The sequence below is a fragment of the Hippoglossus hippoglossus genome, chromosome 1 (genome assembly GCF_009819705.1).
Source record: "Hippoglossus hippoglossus isolate fHipHip1 chromosome 1, fHipHip1.pri, whole genome shotgun sequence".
Classification (NCBI taxonomy): domain Eukaryota; kingdom Metazoa; phylum Chordata; class Actinopteri; order Pleuronectiformes; family Pleuronectidae; genus Hippoglossus; species Hippoglossus hippoglossus.
In genome coordinates, this window is record NC_047151.1 from 25,916,553 (window position 1) to 25,931,483 (window position 14,931).

A 14,931-nucleotide genomic window follows, 5' to 3' on the forward strand; every position below is an offset into this window, starting at 1 on the left:
TCTCATGACTCTTACTCTTGTGCTGTAGAGCACTTGCTCTCAGATGAAGTTTGTGAGTATGAGCCCGTTTGTGGTCTGTTATAATTCATAAAAGATTTGAGTCAAGAGCCTGTAAAAGGGAGAAAGATAAACTGTTTGATGAGTTGTTTAAAATCTCTGTTTCAGGTGTTCAGGATAAATACTGCTTCACAGTGAATTATGTCAACAGGAGGATCTGTGCTCTGCAAGGTTCCTCAGTGAACATCTCCAGTGAATACTCGGATCCTTACAACCAGCAGTGGAAGTTTAAATCGTGGTATAAGAACAGGAGAAGTGATATGGCGGCTGGTGAAGAGCTGATAAAGAGTACAGGTCGTATTAAGTTTCATGGAGTGATGAACAGCCACATCCTGACTATCAATAAACTGAACAAGAATGACTCAGCAGAATACATATTCAGAATAGGAAGTGATGCAGGGAGATGGCCGGCTGTTCCTGGGGTGACTTTGGTCGTCACAGGTAGGTACAGTATTTAGATTAAATACCTGCATACTTTCTATAGAGAGTTACTATCGATAATAATAAGGCAACTAATTCAACAAACTAATTCCATTTACCCTTCTTGCTTATTTGGGTTGTTTTAGAAGACACTTGTTCAGGAACGTCTTTATCAACTGACCAATCTCATCTTTCAGATCTGAGAGTGAAGTTTAGTTCTTCTGAGGAGGAGGTGACAGAGGGGCAGAGAGTCACGCTGACCTGCAGAACCAGTTGTCCTCTGACGGACAACATGAACTACATTTGGTACTTGAACAATCAACCTCTGAATCTGACAAAAACACAAAGCAAGTACCTGGTTCTAGACCCCGTCAGCAGTGAACATGCAGGAAACTACTCCTGCAAGGTTAAAATGCTCCAAAAGAGCTCTCATCAAAAGATGCTCACTGTCCACAGAAGAAGAAAAGGGACTCAAGCAGCCATAGGATATGTTGCTCTTCTCCTGGTTATAATACCCATCATCGTCTTCTTGTGGATTAGGTGAGCATCACTGTGCTCTGCTTCAAAGCAATGACTTTCACATTCTCTTTCACACTAACCTGGCTTCACCTATTCATTTCACTCTCTAGAAGAAAGATGACCTCCATCCAGTCTCCTAGAACTGAAACCTCTGTCAACTTGGAGGAGGTAAAGCAGAGAATTTTAACAGTTTCTTCCATTAGACAAACATCCTCATCTATTCAGAGAGTTCAACCGAGTCCAAACAGCAGCTTCAACCATTGTTCTAATGAAACAGAGATGCATTGTCCCATATGTTCCATGAATGTAATATTTTACAATACTGTACATAAATCATGTTTTATTTTCTCATGACAATTCAGTTTTTAATTTTATATACATCAAGAGTTAATCCAGGCAAATGCAGCTATATTGAACCCTCCCATTCATTTGACCTCCATTTGGAATCTTTTAATTTCATTCAGAGAATTTTAAATACACAGAAATATTAAATAAAAATGTTTCTCTTGTCTCTTCATCAGATAAGCCCTGGTCAAGTGTACGACGACATCTCGGCTCAACCAATACAGGAGGATGATATTCTCTATAGCAGCGTCCAATTCCCCATCAACAGAGATGCTCTCTACTCACAAATCCAGCCACATCAGCCCCAAGAAGAAGAGCAAAGCCCCTATGCTGTTGTCAGGTTTACACCCAAAACAACACCTGAGTAAACACAGTCTATAAATGCATTTCTATTTCCACTTTCAGGCAAACTGGCCTGTTAGTGGACCTCTAAAATTAGTACATCGCTATAAACAAAGGCTTATTTTTTTATCTGATATTTCCCCCTCCATTAAAAAAAGAAATCTCCTTCCACACGAATTTAGTTTTCCTTAATATCTCTGATGGTATCTCTGTCACGACGAGAGCAACAAGACTACAAACACTCAAACAAGCATGCTGGGCCAGTAGGTGGCGATAAAGTCGAGGATCAACAATCCACCAAACAAGGACATTTTCCGTTTTGTAAAATATCAGCATTAGCATGGACAAGGTGATGTATGGAACATGATAACTGTTCCTGTCATTATCTCTGCATTGCACTTACTGTACGTTGAGGGGCATCAGTTTGCTGTGCAGCTTCCTGTGATGCACATCTCCAGCTTCTTGATGCCTCAACAGCACATTTGAGAGCCCTGACAAACAGTCACCGCCTGTTTTAGGAAGCAGGAAGTTTTAGTTTCAGTGACCAGTCTGTTAAAACTACATTACTGACTGGTACTCTTCACTGTGCATCAACAACCCTTAAAGAAATACTACTACTTCTGTGAAATGTTGGGATCATGACTTAATCAAGGTTACAACAAAATGTTCTGTAGCGCTATTGATTATCCTGCATGATACAAAATACCCACGTTTCCGACACACAGTGGAGATTCTAAAGTCTATTGGGGCCCCAAGCAAAGATTCCCAGGGGGCCCCTCAAACAGCGTTCGTCACATTATGTTATAAATTATCTTACATCAACGAAAGGTACGAAGTGTAAACAGTTGTTTCATTTCAAATGTTTTCACTTACATCAGTACATTTTCTAAAAAACTAAAACAAGAACATTCCAAACCTTCTAATTTTCTGAATATAAATATAAACAACCTTAAAAAACATCAATGAATAAACGCTGTAAATGTAACGCTAGCTTAAATTTAGCCAATGCTAATGACAGCATTCAGTTAAACTGTTATACTTAATTATCTGCCTCACTTACCACGGTCGTGCTTTCTCCAGCGAGATATTTTACACACCATCTTATAAATTAATAAAATCTTATAAACGGTTGGCGAAGGTTAACATTACAGGCTGGTTTACCAGATCAGAAATCTCCTAGCTAAAATGTGAACTAATCTCTAGGCCGATGATAGCTAATAATAGTTATATTACTTCTTTCTCTAACATTAGATTCAAATAAAGAACTTTTAAAATAAACTGTTTATGTTCATATTTACTTGGGTAACAACAGATCTCGCGTTACAGGAAGCTAACGTACGGTTCTTTGAAAAAGAGAAAAATACTCACCCAGCATGAAGTGACTTGTTGATGCCGGTTTTCAGCGACTGCTAACTTTAACCATGTTGGCTAATGGTCGTCTCTAAATGTCACTGAAGTCAAAGGCACAGAAAAAAGATGCAAGTCGAGTAGTTCTTCTTACACATTTACTAGCTGGATGCAGCTACGCTAGCTAAAGAGCTAAATCTTTTCCTGCTAAGATGGGACTTTTGTGAAGTCATGCTAGCAACCCCGTAGGCTAAAGCTAGCTAAGCTTAACTACTTGCTTCCTAAACAATTAATTTGTTTTAAGGAATTTCAGCTTCTGTTTTAAAACAATTCTCATTTGGGTATCAGCCGTTAAGTTACAGAAAGCTGACGGCTAAAAAATCTGACATCAAAGGATTTTTCTGTGGTGAAGCCTTATGCTATTGACTGAAGCTAATAGGCTAACATTTTTGTGTTTTTAATTATTTGTGGTGACTAATGTCAAGCTAAATGTGTCTATACTTCTACATTATTTGCATTTACACTATATTTTTGATTTATATAACGCATGTATATATATATCTCTAATGAAATATTTGTTATGTCATCTCTTCTGGCTTCATTCTTACCAAATATTTTTTACAGCACCAGAATTAATGAATATGTTTTTATACTGCACCAAACTGTTGAATAGTTTTTTACAGCACCAGTGTTTAATATTGTTGTTTAACTTGTTTGCATTAAAATAAACTTCAGATTAATAGACAACGGATTGTACCTTTAAATAAAGTCAAGTCAGTTTTATCCAGGAGCAGACTGGCCAGGGATCGGAGGATATCTCTCTTCTCATATAGATACATCTGAGTTTCCCACAGCATGTCCACCAGGACCGCGTCACTCACCTCATCCAGCATCACCTCCTGTGACAGCTGGGGGCTCAATCTGCACAAATTAACACAGAGGTTTGTAAAGAGTTACTTTCAGGTTCACAGACATTAATATGAAACTGCAAATGAGCCACTGAGGATAATAGGAGTTATGCATAGCTCTGTATACTAATGTCCATATAAATGGTTTACAGTATATGAGGATTTCTGATCCCAGATAGATTTTCTGAAATTATTGCATTAACAAGTGTTGGGACCTGGTTTTTGTGAGACCAAGGTTCGGCCTATATGGTAGTCAAAAGCCTGAAGCCGCATGTCCCTTTGTCTGGAGCAAACCAGAGCAAGGCCTCCCAGGGTGCGGCAACGTCACACAGAGGTGTGAAACCCCCCCCAGGGACACAGGTTTCAACTCCCATTGGTCACTCTGGACCCCATGACCTGTGAGGTCACCGGGCCAATATAAGGCCTGTCCCCACTTTCTTCTGTCTCTTTTCTACAATCCTTCCGAGGGGAGAAGGCTTTCCAGCCTTTTTCCATCCAACTCTTTGAGAGGAGCTCAAAGGTGCAGCTTCCAGCTCATCTCACCAAGGAAACCTCCTCGCAACCCAAGCTCTACCAACATCCTAGCAGCGATGCGATGTCCTGCAGGAAAACTTCAACCAGCAACTGAGCTACACAGCTCAACATAATCACCAAGGCAGGAGCCACAAACCAGCAAGACGACTTCACAAAACTGCGAACTGCACAGCAACTCTTTTTCCCCTTTCCACGGACAGGTAACACAACTGGGATTACTAGTGATGTTTATAAGTTTGATTTGTGGGGTTGTGATATATACGCATATCTCTTCACTCTTGTTTGATGCATTATTGCACAACACAAGCTTCCAGAGGACTGACACACTCACATTTGACTGCTCTTCTGTTCAAACAACTTTATCTGCCAATTACTAATCTTACATGAATACCAATATTCCAACTACTGAGTTTAATCAGATATTATTTTGATAGATAAATAGATAGTAGAAAACTCCAATAGGATGTTATAAAGCAATTAAGAAGTAAACATGTCTACATGAGGATCGCAATACTTCAAATGTCTTGATTTTTGCTTATTCCGAGTATCAGTAAGGTTAAGATAATCAGAAAATACTGTTTACATGGCAGTGTCTTATTCAGCCTATTGTCTTAATCAGATCAATATCAGAATATTGGTCATGGTCAGCTATAGCAGCTAAATGTTTACCCTTTGTCAACCAGAAACCTGCGGTCTGTTACACGTCTTTATTATTTAAAACACTGTATAGGAAGCATCAGAGTATAAGAGAGAATGAAAAGTGCGCCACAGAGAAGGTGGTGTGATAAAGATGTTTTGATGGAATAAACGAACGAGGGCAGAGAGCAGAGTTAGTGGTGAAAAAGAACCAAAGCACAGCAAGTTCCTTTTCAGCAAACCTGTGATAGATGGTGTCGATCATCTCACACCAGGCTCTGGCTCTGTCCACGGCACAACCATCAGAGTCCGTGCACTGTTCAGTCAGAGAGAGAGAGACAATTAAAAGGCTACAAAGATGTGAAAAACACAACTCTGACTCATGGGACAGTAGAAATCAATGGTTAAGAGTCCAACAGGCTTTTTATTTAACTACAAAACAAAGAGTTGGAGACTGAAGCAGCGGCCGTAGCTCAACTCACACAGTCCACCAGCATCTTGCCCAGCTCCTTGGCTCCTACAAAGCTCTTGGCCAGCTCCAGAGGATTGGAGGGTCGGAACACATCCACAGAGCTCACCACCACCTGAGGGGGTTTACCTGCAGACACACGGGAGCACGTTTATGATGCAAGTATAACAACGATGCCTACACCCCCCAGTCCAACTTAGTACCTTTTATATAGACTGGTCAGGAGGAATAAGGGCTATAGTATGAGATAGACATGCCATTCATGCTCCTGCCAGCACGAAGTGGTTGTTGACACTTTCAGATTAAGAAAGTGATCTTGACTTTTGAATTTAGTTCAGACGGAGCATGAAATATATTATTAGTTGTGATGAGACACAATGAAGTGGCCTACCTGTCCCAAGGGAGACGACTATACCCAACTTCTTGATTTCCTCCCTGTGGCCCTGAGAGGCAGGAGTGTTAAGATGAGTTAGAAAGTGAGGGAACAGATAGATGAATGACATAATGAGACAAATATACTTAACAAATCCACGTGGGTTAGCGATTGAATGAGCAATTAATGGATGGGAGCAATACAAATATGAAGCTGCTGTCAATGTGCCTACCTCCGCTTTGACGGCTTTGTTGTACTGATGGATTTCTGACATGGCGTCCAGTGTCGGGTTATTGGCCAGCAGCCCTCCATCCAGAAAGCGGCCCATTGGTCGGAAGTAGGTGGGAGCAGCACCGCTGGAGCGGGCAGCTCGCCACACGAGTTGTTCTGATGTAAAGACAAGAATATGAGAATGAGCCGAAAAGGCAGTTTTTAGACTCCAAACTTCAGAGAAAGATGCTTAACGACTTAATGGTTAATTTTTCAAACTGCTCGACAATAAACAAACACATTGATCGATGGTGAGAAGGACAAAGAGCTGAAACGTATTTCTTTGCTGCTGTGCCTCATAAGTACGTATGTTTACACATTAACGTATTTCAATTTACGAGTTAATAAAACTTTTTGACTGAATTAAACTGTTTGTGAAGCTGTTCCTTGCAGATGCTCGTCGTCTCTCATTCACACCCACACACCTTCATCTGTCACCTTCCTACGCTTTCTGGGCGGCTCCTCTGTGTATCCTACTATCAACACATCCTCATCCTCCCATCCTGCAACAACAACACGGCAACAAGTGCACTTGTTCTTGGACACAGTGACACACAAACTCACATTCACGCAGAGCTTTTTCTTTGTTTTTACTATTGAGATTTAAAGTCACTAAAGGTAAGATTTGACGCCATCCAGTGGTAGTTTTACTGCACTCCATTATTCTGCACTGGTCTAAGGCCAACGCACACAAGTGGTAATTCTGGATTACCTTGTGGGATGGTGATTGGTTGGAATGTGGCAGTGGTGGCGTATGGGGGCTCTCTGCGGACGGAGGGAGGGTTGTAGTTCCTGAAGATGTGCAGCTCGCCTGGATGTCTGTCTGCCAGGACACTGGTCACCATCACCCTGTACACAAACAAGTGAGAGGGAAGAGAAAAGAGTAACTGTCAGAGAGGAGACAGATAAAGTGCCGGAGAAGACAATTTACATCAATACATTTTTTACTTTCCTCAGTGGTTTCAGATGTAGACTTGTAAAGCTTGGCTGCAGTATTGATCATAAACCCCACCTCCTCCATGTTAGCGGATGGGACATGGACCACACTATAAAGTCATCATTTTTCTCTGAAGATGGTGTCTGTCGTTTTATGTAGCTCTAAGTACACTGATGTATTTTAAATGTTTATTTTTCTGTTCAGTTTGGTTTTAATTTGTTATTTGACGCCAGAAAAACCGTGCGAATCATCATGATTGACAGCTGAGACGGTCTCACGATTGGTCGAGAGATCACTACTGCTCAAGCTCTGGCTCCAGATCACATCAAAATCATAAGATGGCAGCACATTTATCTGGGATATTTTGGCCTCATCTTTGTACAGTGGCAGGAAGCATCTTTATTTACAGTCTGTGGTTTCAGAGCAGAGTCGGTTTCACCCCAAATCAGCTCAAACCTTCAAAGGCACAGTAAAACAAAAAATTGCATTTCAAGATGGTTGATTCAATTTCTCCAAGCAGCAGAAACTAAGAAGAAACACAGATCCCCACAAGAAAGAAACGCAGCCTTCTTTATGGAACTAATTGGCTGAACACTGAATCTTTGAGGAAAGTTTTTAAGAGTATTGGTTTTATTTTTGCGTATTTTCCTGTGGTGCAGTAGTGGTACTTTACACAATCATGTAGCTAACACTGGAGCATTTTATTACTTAGCCTTTGAGAGCTTTTTCGCTGCCACTGTAAGTTTTTTTGACTAATGTGTAGTGAACCCATTCATAAGAACAGTTACCTCGGGTATTGGACGTCTGTCATCTTGGTGTTCTCCCCAAACTCTTTTTTCAGGAAGTCCTCCAGCAGTGCAGATTCATAAGGTCGTGACCCCTTAAATACCTGCTCCTTCATCCGAAAGTACAAGCAGCGCAGGTACTCCATAGACTTACCTACATGTAAAAGAACCGCCATTATTGTTTTGATGCAGTTTTATACAAACAATGTGGAGTGGAAAGGGAAAAACACAAACCGTGGACTATAGCGAGGGCCAGGATGCCCCCGGTGCTCGTGCCAGCGACCCAGTCAAAGAGCTCTCTGGTTGATCGACCGGCCTCTTTCTCCAGAGCGATCAACATCTGGATCAACACGAGACCCTTGATACCTCCACCATCCAGACACAGCAGACTGTCCATCCTGCAGCAGAGGAGAACAAAATGACTTCTTTACACCCGAGAGCTTTGTCGTCTCCAAATCTGCAACATTAATATAAAAAGATCGGTAGAAACTTTAAGGTTTTTTAATACTTGGTATTGTAAGTAGAACTAAATCAGAAAAAATAAACAAGGACTTCTCTTTATCTTAATAAAAACTACAATCCTAAACATCTCACATGGTTAAATATGGATTCACCCTCAGTCTACGCCAAGATTGCAAATGATAAAATATAAATCCGAGATAAGTCTACCCTCATTTCAGAAAATGACTTCCCATCACCTTTGGATAAAATGTGGACAATACTCACTTCTTTTTCACCATTCTGCGACCGTCCACTTCAGACGGGCCTCTGCTCATCGCACTGATTGTTGCCCCCACATGCATGATGTCCTCAAACCCTGTCAGCCAATCACAACAGCTATTGGTGGTGATGACAATACAATGGGCCAGTAATTAATTGGTAAATCATGGAAGACTAAAGGGGGAACTGGGTTTTCTACAAGCCACATGGGAGTTTTACTACGAATATCTATTTAGTTAAATACTATTTAAGATTTCGTATAATAAATGTTGCTTTATTTGGGAGTTATGCAAATTGGGATAAGTTAGAAAGAATGTAAGAAATAGTTAAACTATACTAGAATTCTTATCATTTTAATATCAGCGTAACTTCCTCTCAGAGTATGATCCACATAAAAACATTTGGGAGTAGGGCAGCGGGTGCGTGCTGATAAATAAAAGTAAAAAATCGAAATAATATCACATCTTGTGACTAATGTTTTAATCTGGCTGAGAACAATCATGTCAACTGTAAAATATACGATGAATATAAAAAGAATGATTGACAATGTAAAAAGGCTTCACAGTAGATACAGCTCCTCCCTGACCAGCGGAGCCGTGAGCTAAATGTGAGGAACAGGTGGTTTTACCTATGGTTTGAGACTTGGCCTTGAAGGTGACGGGGGGAGGGCTGCCAGGGGAGGGAGGGTGGCAACGCTGGACCCCTACACTACACAGCATGTCCAGCAGAATCTTTCTATTAGGACCTATCATGTTAACACAAACACACAGACACACATGCAAGCAAGTCAATATGTTAAATCAGGCAAACCCCACAAAAAGCAGAAAGAGAGAAAAGAGAGAAAAGAGAGAGGAGAGAGAGAGAGAGAGAGAGAGAGAGAGAGAGAGAGAGAGAGAGAGAGAGAGAGAGAGAGAGCAGGAGCAGGCTGTTAGCAAACTTCATCATCATGCATTTTCAAAATCAATAACATCAGGTGGAGGTTTCATACAGAATCATATCAATGTGTATACAACAAATGTGCTCCTGCAATAATCTCAAAATAAACAGTCAATGTCAATTATGATTATACAGTTAACTCATTATTGTAATTACATTAAACAATTAAGTTCAACCTTTGTGCTTTTATGTCTTTAGACTGTTTCTTGTCCTGTAGCATGAGATATAAATTCTGCACGTGAGAATCAACAATCTTCATCACACTACATGGCAGAACAATGTCTGTATTGCACCTGTAAAGATTAAAGTTATTCATTACATACAATCATGTTCATGCAGAGATTGTGTTATCAACAGCAGAACATGTGCTTTCAAATAAAACCTCATGAAATCAAACCCAGGCAGTCAGACGAGGCTCAGTAAGTTCCATCACAGCATTTCACTGTCAAAACACAGACTTCCTTTCTGTTCTCTTTCTTTCTCACAGAATCGTTCATTCGTCTCCCTCTCAGTTCGAAGCCCTCGTCCCCGTCCCTCCGGCCTCGTTTACCTTTGCTGGTGCGTGCAGCGATCAGTCCGGGGGTTTCTCCCAGGTCGTTGTGGATCTCCACATCGGCACCGAACACCATCAGAGCTTTGATCAGCTCCATGTGGTCCATCTACAACCAGAGGAAGTGGATATGCGTCATTCGTCTTTTCAGTAAAGTCTGTGGTTTTCACCCGGTGAGATGTATCCTGTGTACAAACCTTGAGACAAAGGCCTTGTCTAAACTACTGCAGACAACAAACACTCAAACGCGCTTGCTGGGCCAGTAGGTGGAGAAAAAGTCTATGATCAACAATCCACCAAACACCAGAGAAGAATAATGTGTTCCAAGTAAAATTGGGCAAGTCAAGCTCCGGTCAATGTTTGAAATGTGGAGCTGTGCTGCTACATTTAGCTGCACACTTGTAACTGGACCAAGAACTGCTAACACAACTACTGAAACTGGTAAACAGCTGCCATTGTTGTTGTTGTTTCTGGTGTCTGCTCATTACACAAAGCAACAGTCGGCACGTGTGAAGTAAACTGTGACATCATCGTTTCCAAAATGCTTTGTTTTGTTTTCACACACGGATAAACAGAAACCAGGTTCTGCAAAAATCTGCACTAGTGGAAGGTGTTTGTAAAAATCTCCATATTAGTGAGTTAAAATACCGTTTGCATTTAGATGAGAGGCCCAAACACAGAGGAAAAATGTTCGTTCAGCAAAATATCAGCATTAGCATGGACAACATTCTCGGCTGGCCCCTCAAACAGAGTTCGTCAACATTATGTTATAATTCTTACAGCAACGAAAGATAGGAAGTGTAAAAAACATTTTAATATCAAATTAAGTTAATTTTTCAAAAAAACTAAAACAAAGAACCTTAAAACCTTCTGATTTTCAAAATATAAATATAAACAACAATAAAAATGTCAACGAATAAACGTCATAAATCATCAGTGTTTGAGTTTGTAAATTAGCAGGATTACACAAAAACCACTGAACTGACAACCATGACATTTTGTGGAGGGGTGGGACGTGGCCAAAGGAAGAATACACACAGGAAGTTTCCCACAAACTTAACTCAATACGTATATGGTTAATTCCAAGTGACAGCAAACAAGCACACAACTGCAGCTGAAACTGAGGTCTGACTGACTGCGTGGATGGTAAAAACTTTAGGGATGATAGTGCAAGCACATGGCAAATAGTGCTGCAAATTGCACGACACAAAACGATACAAAGCAGCAATGTGGCAAAACACCAATCTAGAGATTCCATGTTATAATAATAAGAGAAGCGTAAAAATGGTTTGGTTGATTATGAAAATGTGGTGGAACAAACTACAATCTGGTGGCTGCCACCGTCTGGATAATTAACTGGAAACGCTGCTTTGACATATTACATAATACTTATTAGCCTTGGTGGAGGTATGGACTGTCAGAGCAACATTCTAGTTTCAAATTAGTTTAATGTTAGCAACAGCTAAGAAACTTGTTAAAAGGCAATGGGAGATGGAACTCTTGGTTTATTATGTTACATCCAAAACACTTCCATGATTATTAAGAGACTATTGCTGCTTACAAATGAAACTTGTGAGTTTGTTGTTATGACGTCATGTACATGGTGTTTAAGTTGTGAGAACATTGCTGCAAGGTAAAGTTTTATTGACATTACTGTCAGTATCTACAAGCGACAGATACACAATTTAACACGTTAGTAGGCGAGTCACATAACACAGGAAATGCATAGAACTCTATTTTTAAACTAAGAATAAGGAGGAAGCGATTTTTTACAAGTTGAGATCTGACAAACAGTCTCCCACAGACAAACAGACCATTCTGACTTCAGTCTTTCATTTTCTCTGTGATAGATTTTTACCATTTAAAGTTTTTATTTTTGATGAGCTTTCATTTAAAGTCATACTTTCTGTTGAGAAGCTGAAGACAACACTGGCCATGTTGTCGGCAGGAGCTGAATGTGTGTTCATGGGTTTGTTCCTGTACATCTCAGGTATGAATGACCGTTTATTTCTACAATACTAACTGTGAATCAGAACTGAACCGTAAGAAATTTAAATGTTTATCAGCATATTAGTCAATTGTAGATTGATTTGAAGAAAAAAAAGATGACACTCAAAACGTTTTCTCAGATTCTGCTCTTCACATATATTACAGCAAATCGGTATTTACAAAAACAAATAATGTACAATTTACCTTCTAGAAGTTAAGAACTATAAAAATGCTTTTCTGTTAAAGGGGTTGGAGCAAACAGCATATGTGCCTTAAAAGGTTCATCAGTGGATCTACACTGCTCAGCTCAACTGCCCAAATCAAGCAGGAAATGGTTCACTGTTCACTGGGAGGACAACAAGAAGGTTCAAGATCAGATCTTTGCAGATGGAAAACGTGTGAACATATCTGAAGAGAGCAACTTCACTATTACGATCAATGATCTGAGAGAGAGTGATAAAAACACTTACTGTTGTAGTGACGTTGATGACAAACGAGATAAATGCCAGGGGGGAGAAATTCAGCTCCTTGTTGCAGGTACAGTGGTTCAGTTATTTATTATGAATTTATTACTGCAAAAATAACATCAGTGCATTAATTCTTGTTTTATTCAACATCATCTCAGACCTGCAGGTGAAGGTGTTTCCTGCCACAGGAGAAAAGACAGTGTCACTGATGTGTAGCAGCAGTTGTCCTCTGACTGAAAGCCCTGTGGTCTATATCTGGTACAAGAACACAGAGTTTCTCTATAAGGACTCGTCTCCTTGGTACCAGGAGCTAATCAGCAGCGAGGAATCAGTCACATACTCCTGTGCTCTCAAAGGCTACGAGCATCTCAGAGCCCCTGAAGTCTCACTGGGTGAGTGACAACATGTGGCTCCATATCCTGGTGCCTTGAATTGTAAAGCTTGTGAAACACTGTTCACCACAGAATGTCGTTTTTCTTTTGTCCAGCTTCTCTCACATCAGCCTGCTTCACTGTGACCTATGCTAAAGGCAGAATGTGCTCAAATCAGCAGAGACCAGAAGATGAGCCGTGCTCCATCACATATCCCAGAGGTGAAGTTTCACAAATAATTACATGCAAACACACTCCCAATCCCATACGTCTAAATCCTTTAAATAATGTTTTTCACAAAATAAAAGATCTACAGTGTTTCACCAGAGATCGTTAGTTACCTTACACGTTGAAGCCCGGTCATACTGAGGTCCTGGTTAGGGACCATGAGATATGAGTTCTGGTTGGGTTAAGGTTAGGCATGAATTGGTCAAGAATGGAAACGTGTGTGTGTGTATGTGTACAAATTAACTAAAGAAAGCATGGATGGATTTTCACTCATCATTATGTGGCAGGGATTATCCAGTAACTACTACTCAAGTTATTAGCCCATCTCAATTAACGTGGCAGAGATGAAGTGCTGGGAAGCAGTTTGTTTTTTTATTCTCTCCCAACAGAAGTACAAGTACATGTTCAAAAGACTGAAGCAGATCAGTATTTCAAACTGGCCTGTAACACCAGCTGTCCACAGACTGAAGCTCAAACCATCACATGGTACAAAAACAGACGATTGGAGCAGGAACCACAATCAGTTCTCAGCTCCTCTCCTCACTCTTACTCCTGTGCTGTAGAGCACTTGTTCTCAGATGAAGTTTGTGAGTATGAGCCTGTTTGTGGTCTGTTATAATTCATAAAAGATTTGAGTCAAGAGCCTGTAAAAGGGAGTAAGATAAACTGTTTGATGAGTTGTTTAAAATCTCTGTTTCAGGTATTCAGGATCAATACTGCTTCAGAGTGAATTATGTCAACAGGATGATCTGTGCTCTGCAAGGTTCCTCAGTGAACATCTCCAGTGAATACTCGGATCCTTACAACCTGCAGTGGAAGTTTAAATCGTGGTATAAGAACAGGAGAAGTGATGTGGCGGCTGGTGAAGAGCTGATAAAGAGTACAGGTCGTATTAAGTTTCATGGAGTGATGAACAGCCACATCCTGACTATCAATGAACTGAACAAGAATGACTCAGCAGAATACATATTCAGAATAAGAAGTGATGCAGGGAGATGGTCGGCTGTTCCTGGGGTGACTTTGGTCGTCACAGGTAGGTACAGTATTTAGATTAAATACCTGCATACTTTCTATAGAGAGTTAATTTACTATCCATAATAACAAGACAACTAATTCAACAAACTAATTCCATTTACCCTTCTTGGTTATTTGGGTTGTTTTAGAAGACACTTGTTCAGGAACGTCTTTATCAACTGACCAATCTCATCTTTCAGATCTGAAAGTGAAGTTTAGTCCTTCTGAGGAGGTGACAGAGGGACAGAGAGTCACGCTGACCTGCAGAACCAGTTGTCCTCTGACGGACAACATGAACTACATTTGGTACTTGAACAATCAACCTCTGAATCTGACAAAAACACAAAGCAAGTACCTGGTTCTAGACCCCGTCAGCAGTGAACATGCAGGAAACTACTCCTGCAAGGTTAAAATGCTCCAAAAGAGCTCTCTTCAAAAGATGCTCACTGTCCACAGAAGAAAATGGACTCAAGCAGTCATAAGAATCGCTGTTCTTCTCCTGGTTGTAATACCCACCTCCATCTTCTTGTGGATTAGGTGAGCATCACTGTGCTCTGCTTCAAAGCAATGACTTTCACATTCTCTTTCACACTAACCTGGCTTCACCTCTTCATTTCACTCTCTAGAAGAAAGATGACTTCCATCCAGTCTCCTAGAACTGAAACCTCCTTCAACTTGGAGGAGGTAAAGCAGAGAATTTTAACAGTTTCTTCC

At 40.5% G+C, this 14,931-nt stretch overlaps 1 protein-coding gene and 2 long non-coding RNA genes across 3 annotated transcripts in view; 2 read left to right on the top strand and 1 right to left on the bottom strand.

Annotated features, from left to right (window-relative positions):
- LOC117761923 (85/88 kDa calcium-independent phospholipase A2-like) overlaps positions 1-10,257 on the bottom strand; it is a 33,535-nt gene extending 23,278 nt beyond the window's left edge. Inside the window, exons 1-11 of the mRNA XM_034586281.1 lie at positions 10,149-10,257; positions 9,291-9,407; positions 8,669-8,759; positions 8,177-8,340; positions 7,946-8,096; positions 6,933-7,069; positions 6,183-6,337; positions 5,969-6,020; positions 5,591-5,706; positions 5,351-5,424; positions 3,825-3,951 (exon numbers count right to left, since the gene is read on the bottom strand). Of these exons, the coding sequence (XP_034442172.1) occupies positions 3,825-3,951; positions 5,351-5,424; positions 5,591-5,706; positions 5,969-6,020; positions 6,183-6,337; positions 6,933-7,069; positions 7,946-8,096; positions 8,177-8,340; positions 8,669-8,759; positions 9,291-9,407; positions 10,149-10,257 (1,293 nt within the window). The remainder of the gene's footprint in view (positions 1-3,824; positions 3,952-5,350; positions 5,425-5,590; positions 5,707-5,968; positions 6,021-6,182; positions 6,338-6,932; positions 7,070-7,945; positions 8,097-8,176; positions 8,341-8,668; positions 8,760-9,290; positions 9,408-10,148) is intronic.
- Positions 10,258-12,643: 2,386 nt separating this feature from the next.
- LOC117762040 lies at positions 12,644-13,137 on the top strand. The gene is made up of 3 exons (XR_004613923.1): positions 12,644-12,674; positions 12,763-12,996; positions 13,092-13,137. It is a non-coding gene; the product is annotated as an uncharacterized LOC117762040 (long non-coding RNA).
- Positions 13,138-13,160: 23 nt separating this feature from the next.
- On the top strand, positions 13,161-13,967 carry LOC117762052. The gene is made up of 3 exons (XR_004613926.1): positions 13,161-13,196; positions 13,593-13,790; positions 13,904-13,967. It is a non-coding gene; the product is annotated as an uncharacterized LOC117762052 (long non-coding RNA).
- The last annotated feature ends 964 nt before the right edge of the window (positions 13,968-14,931 follow it).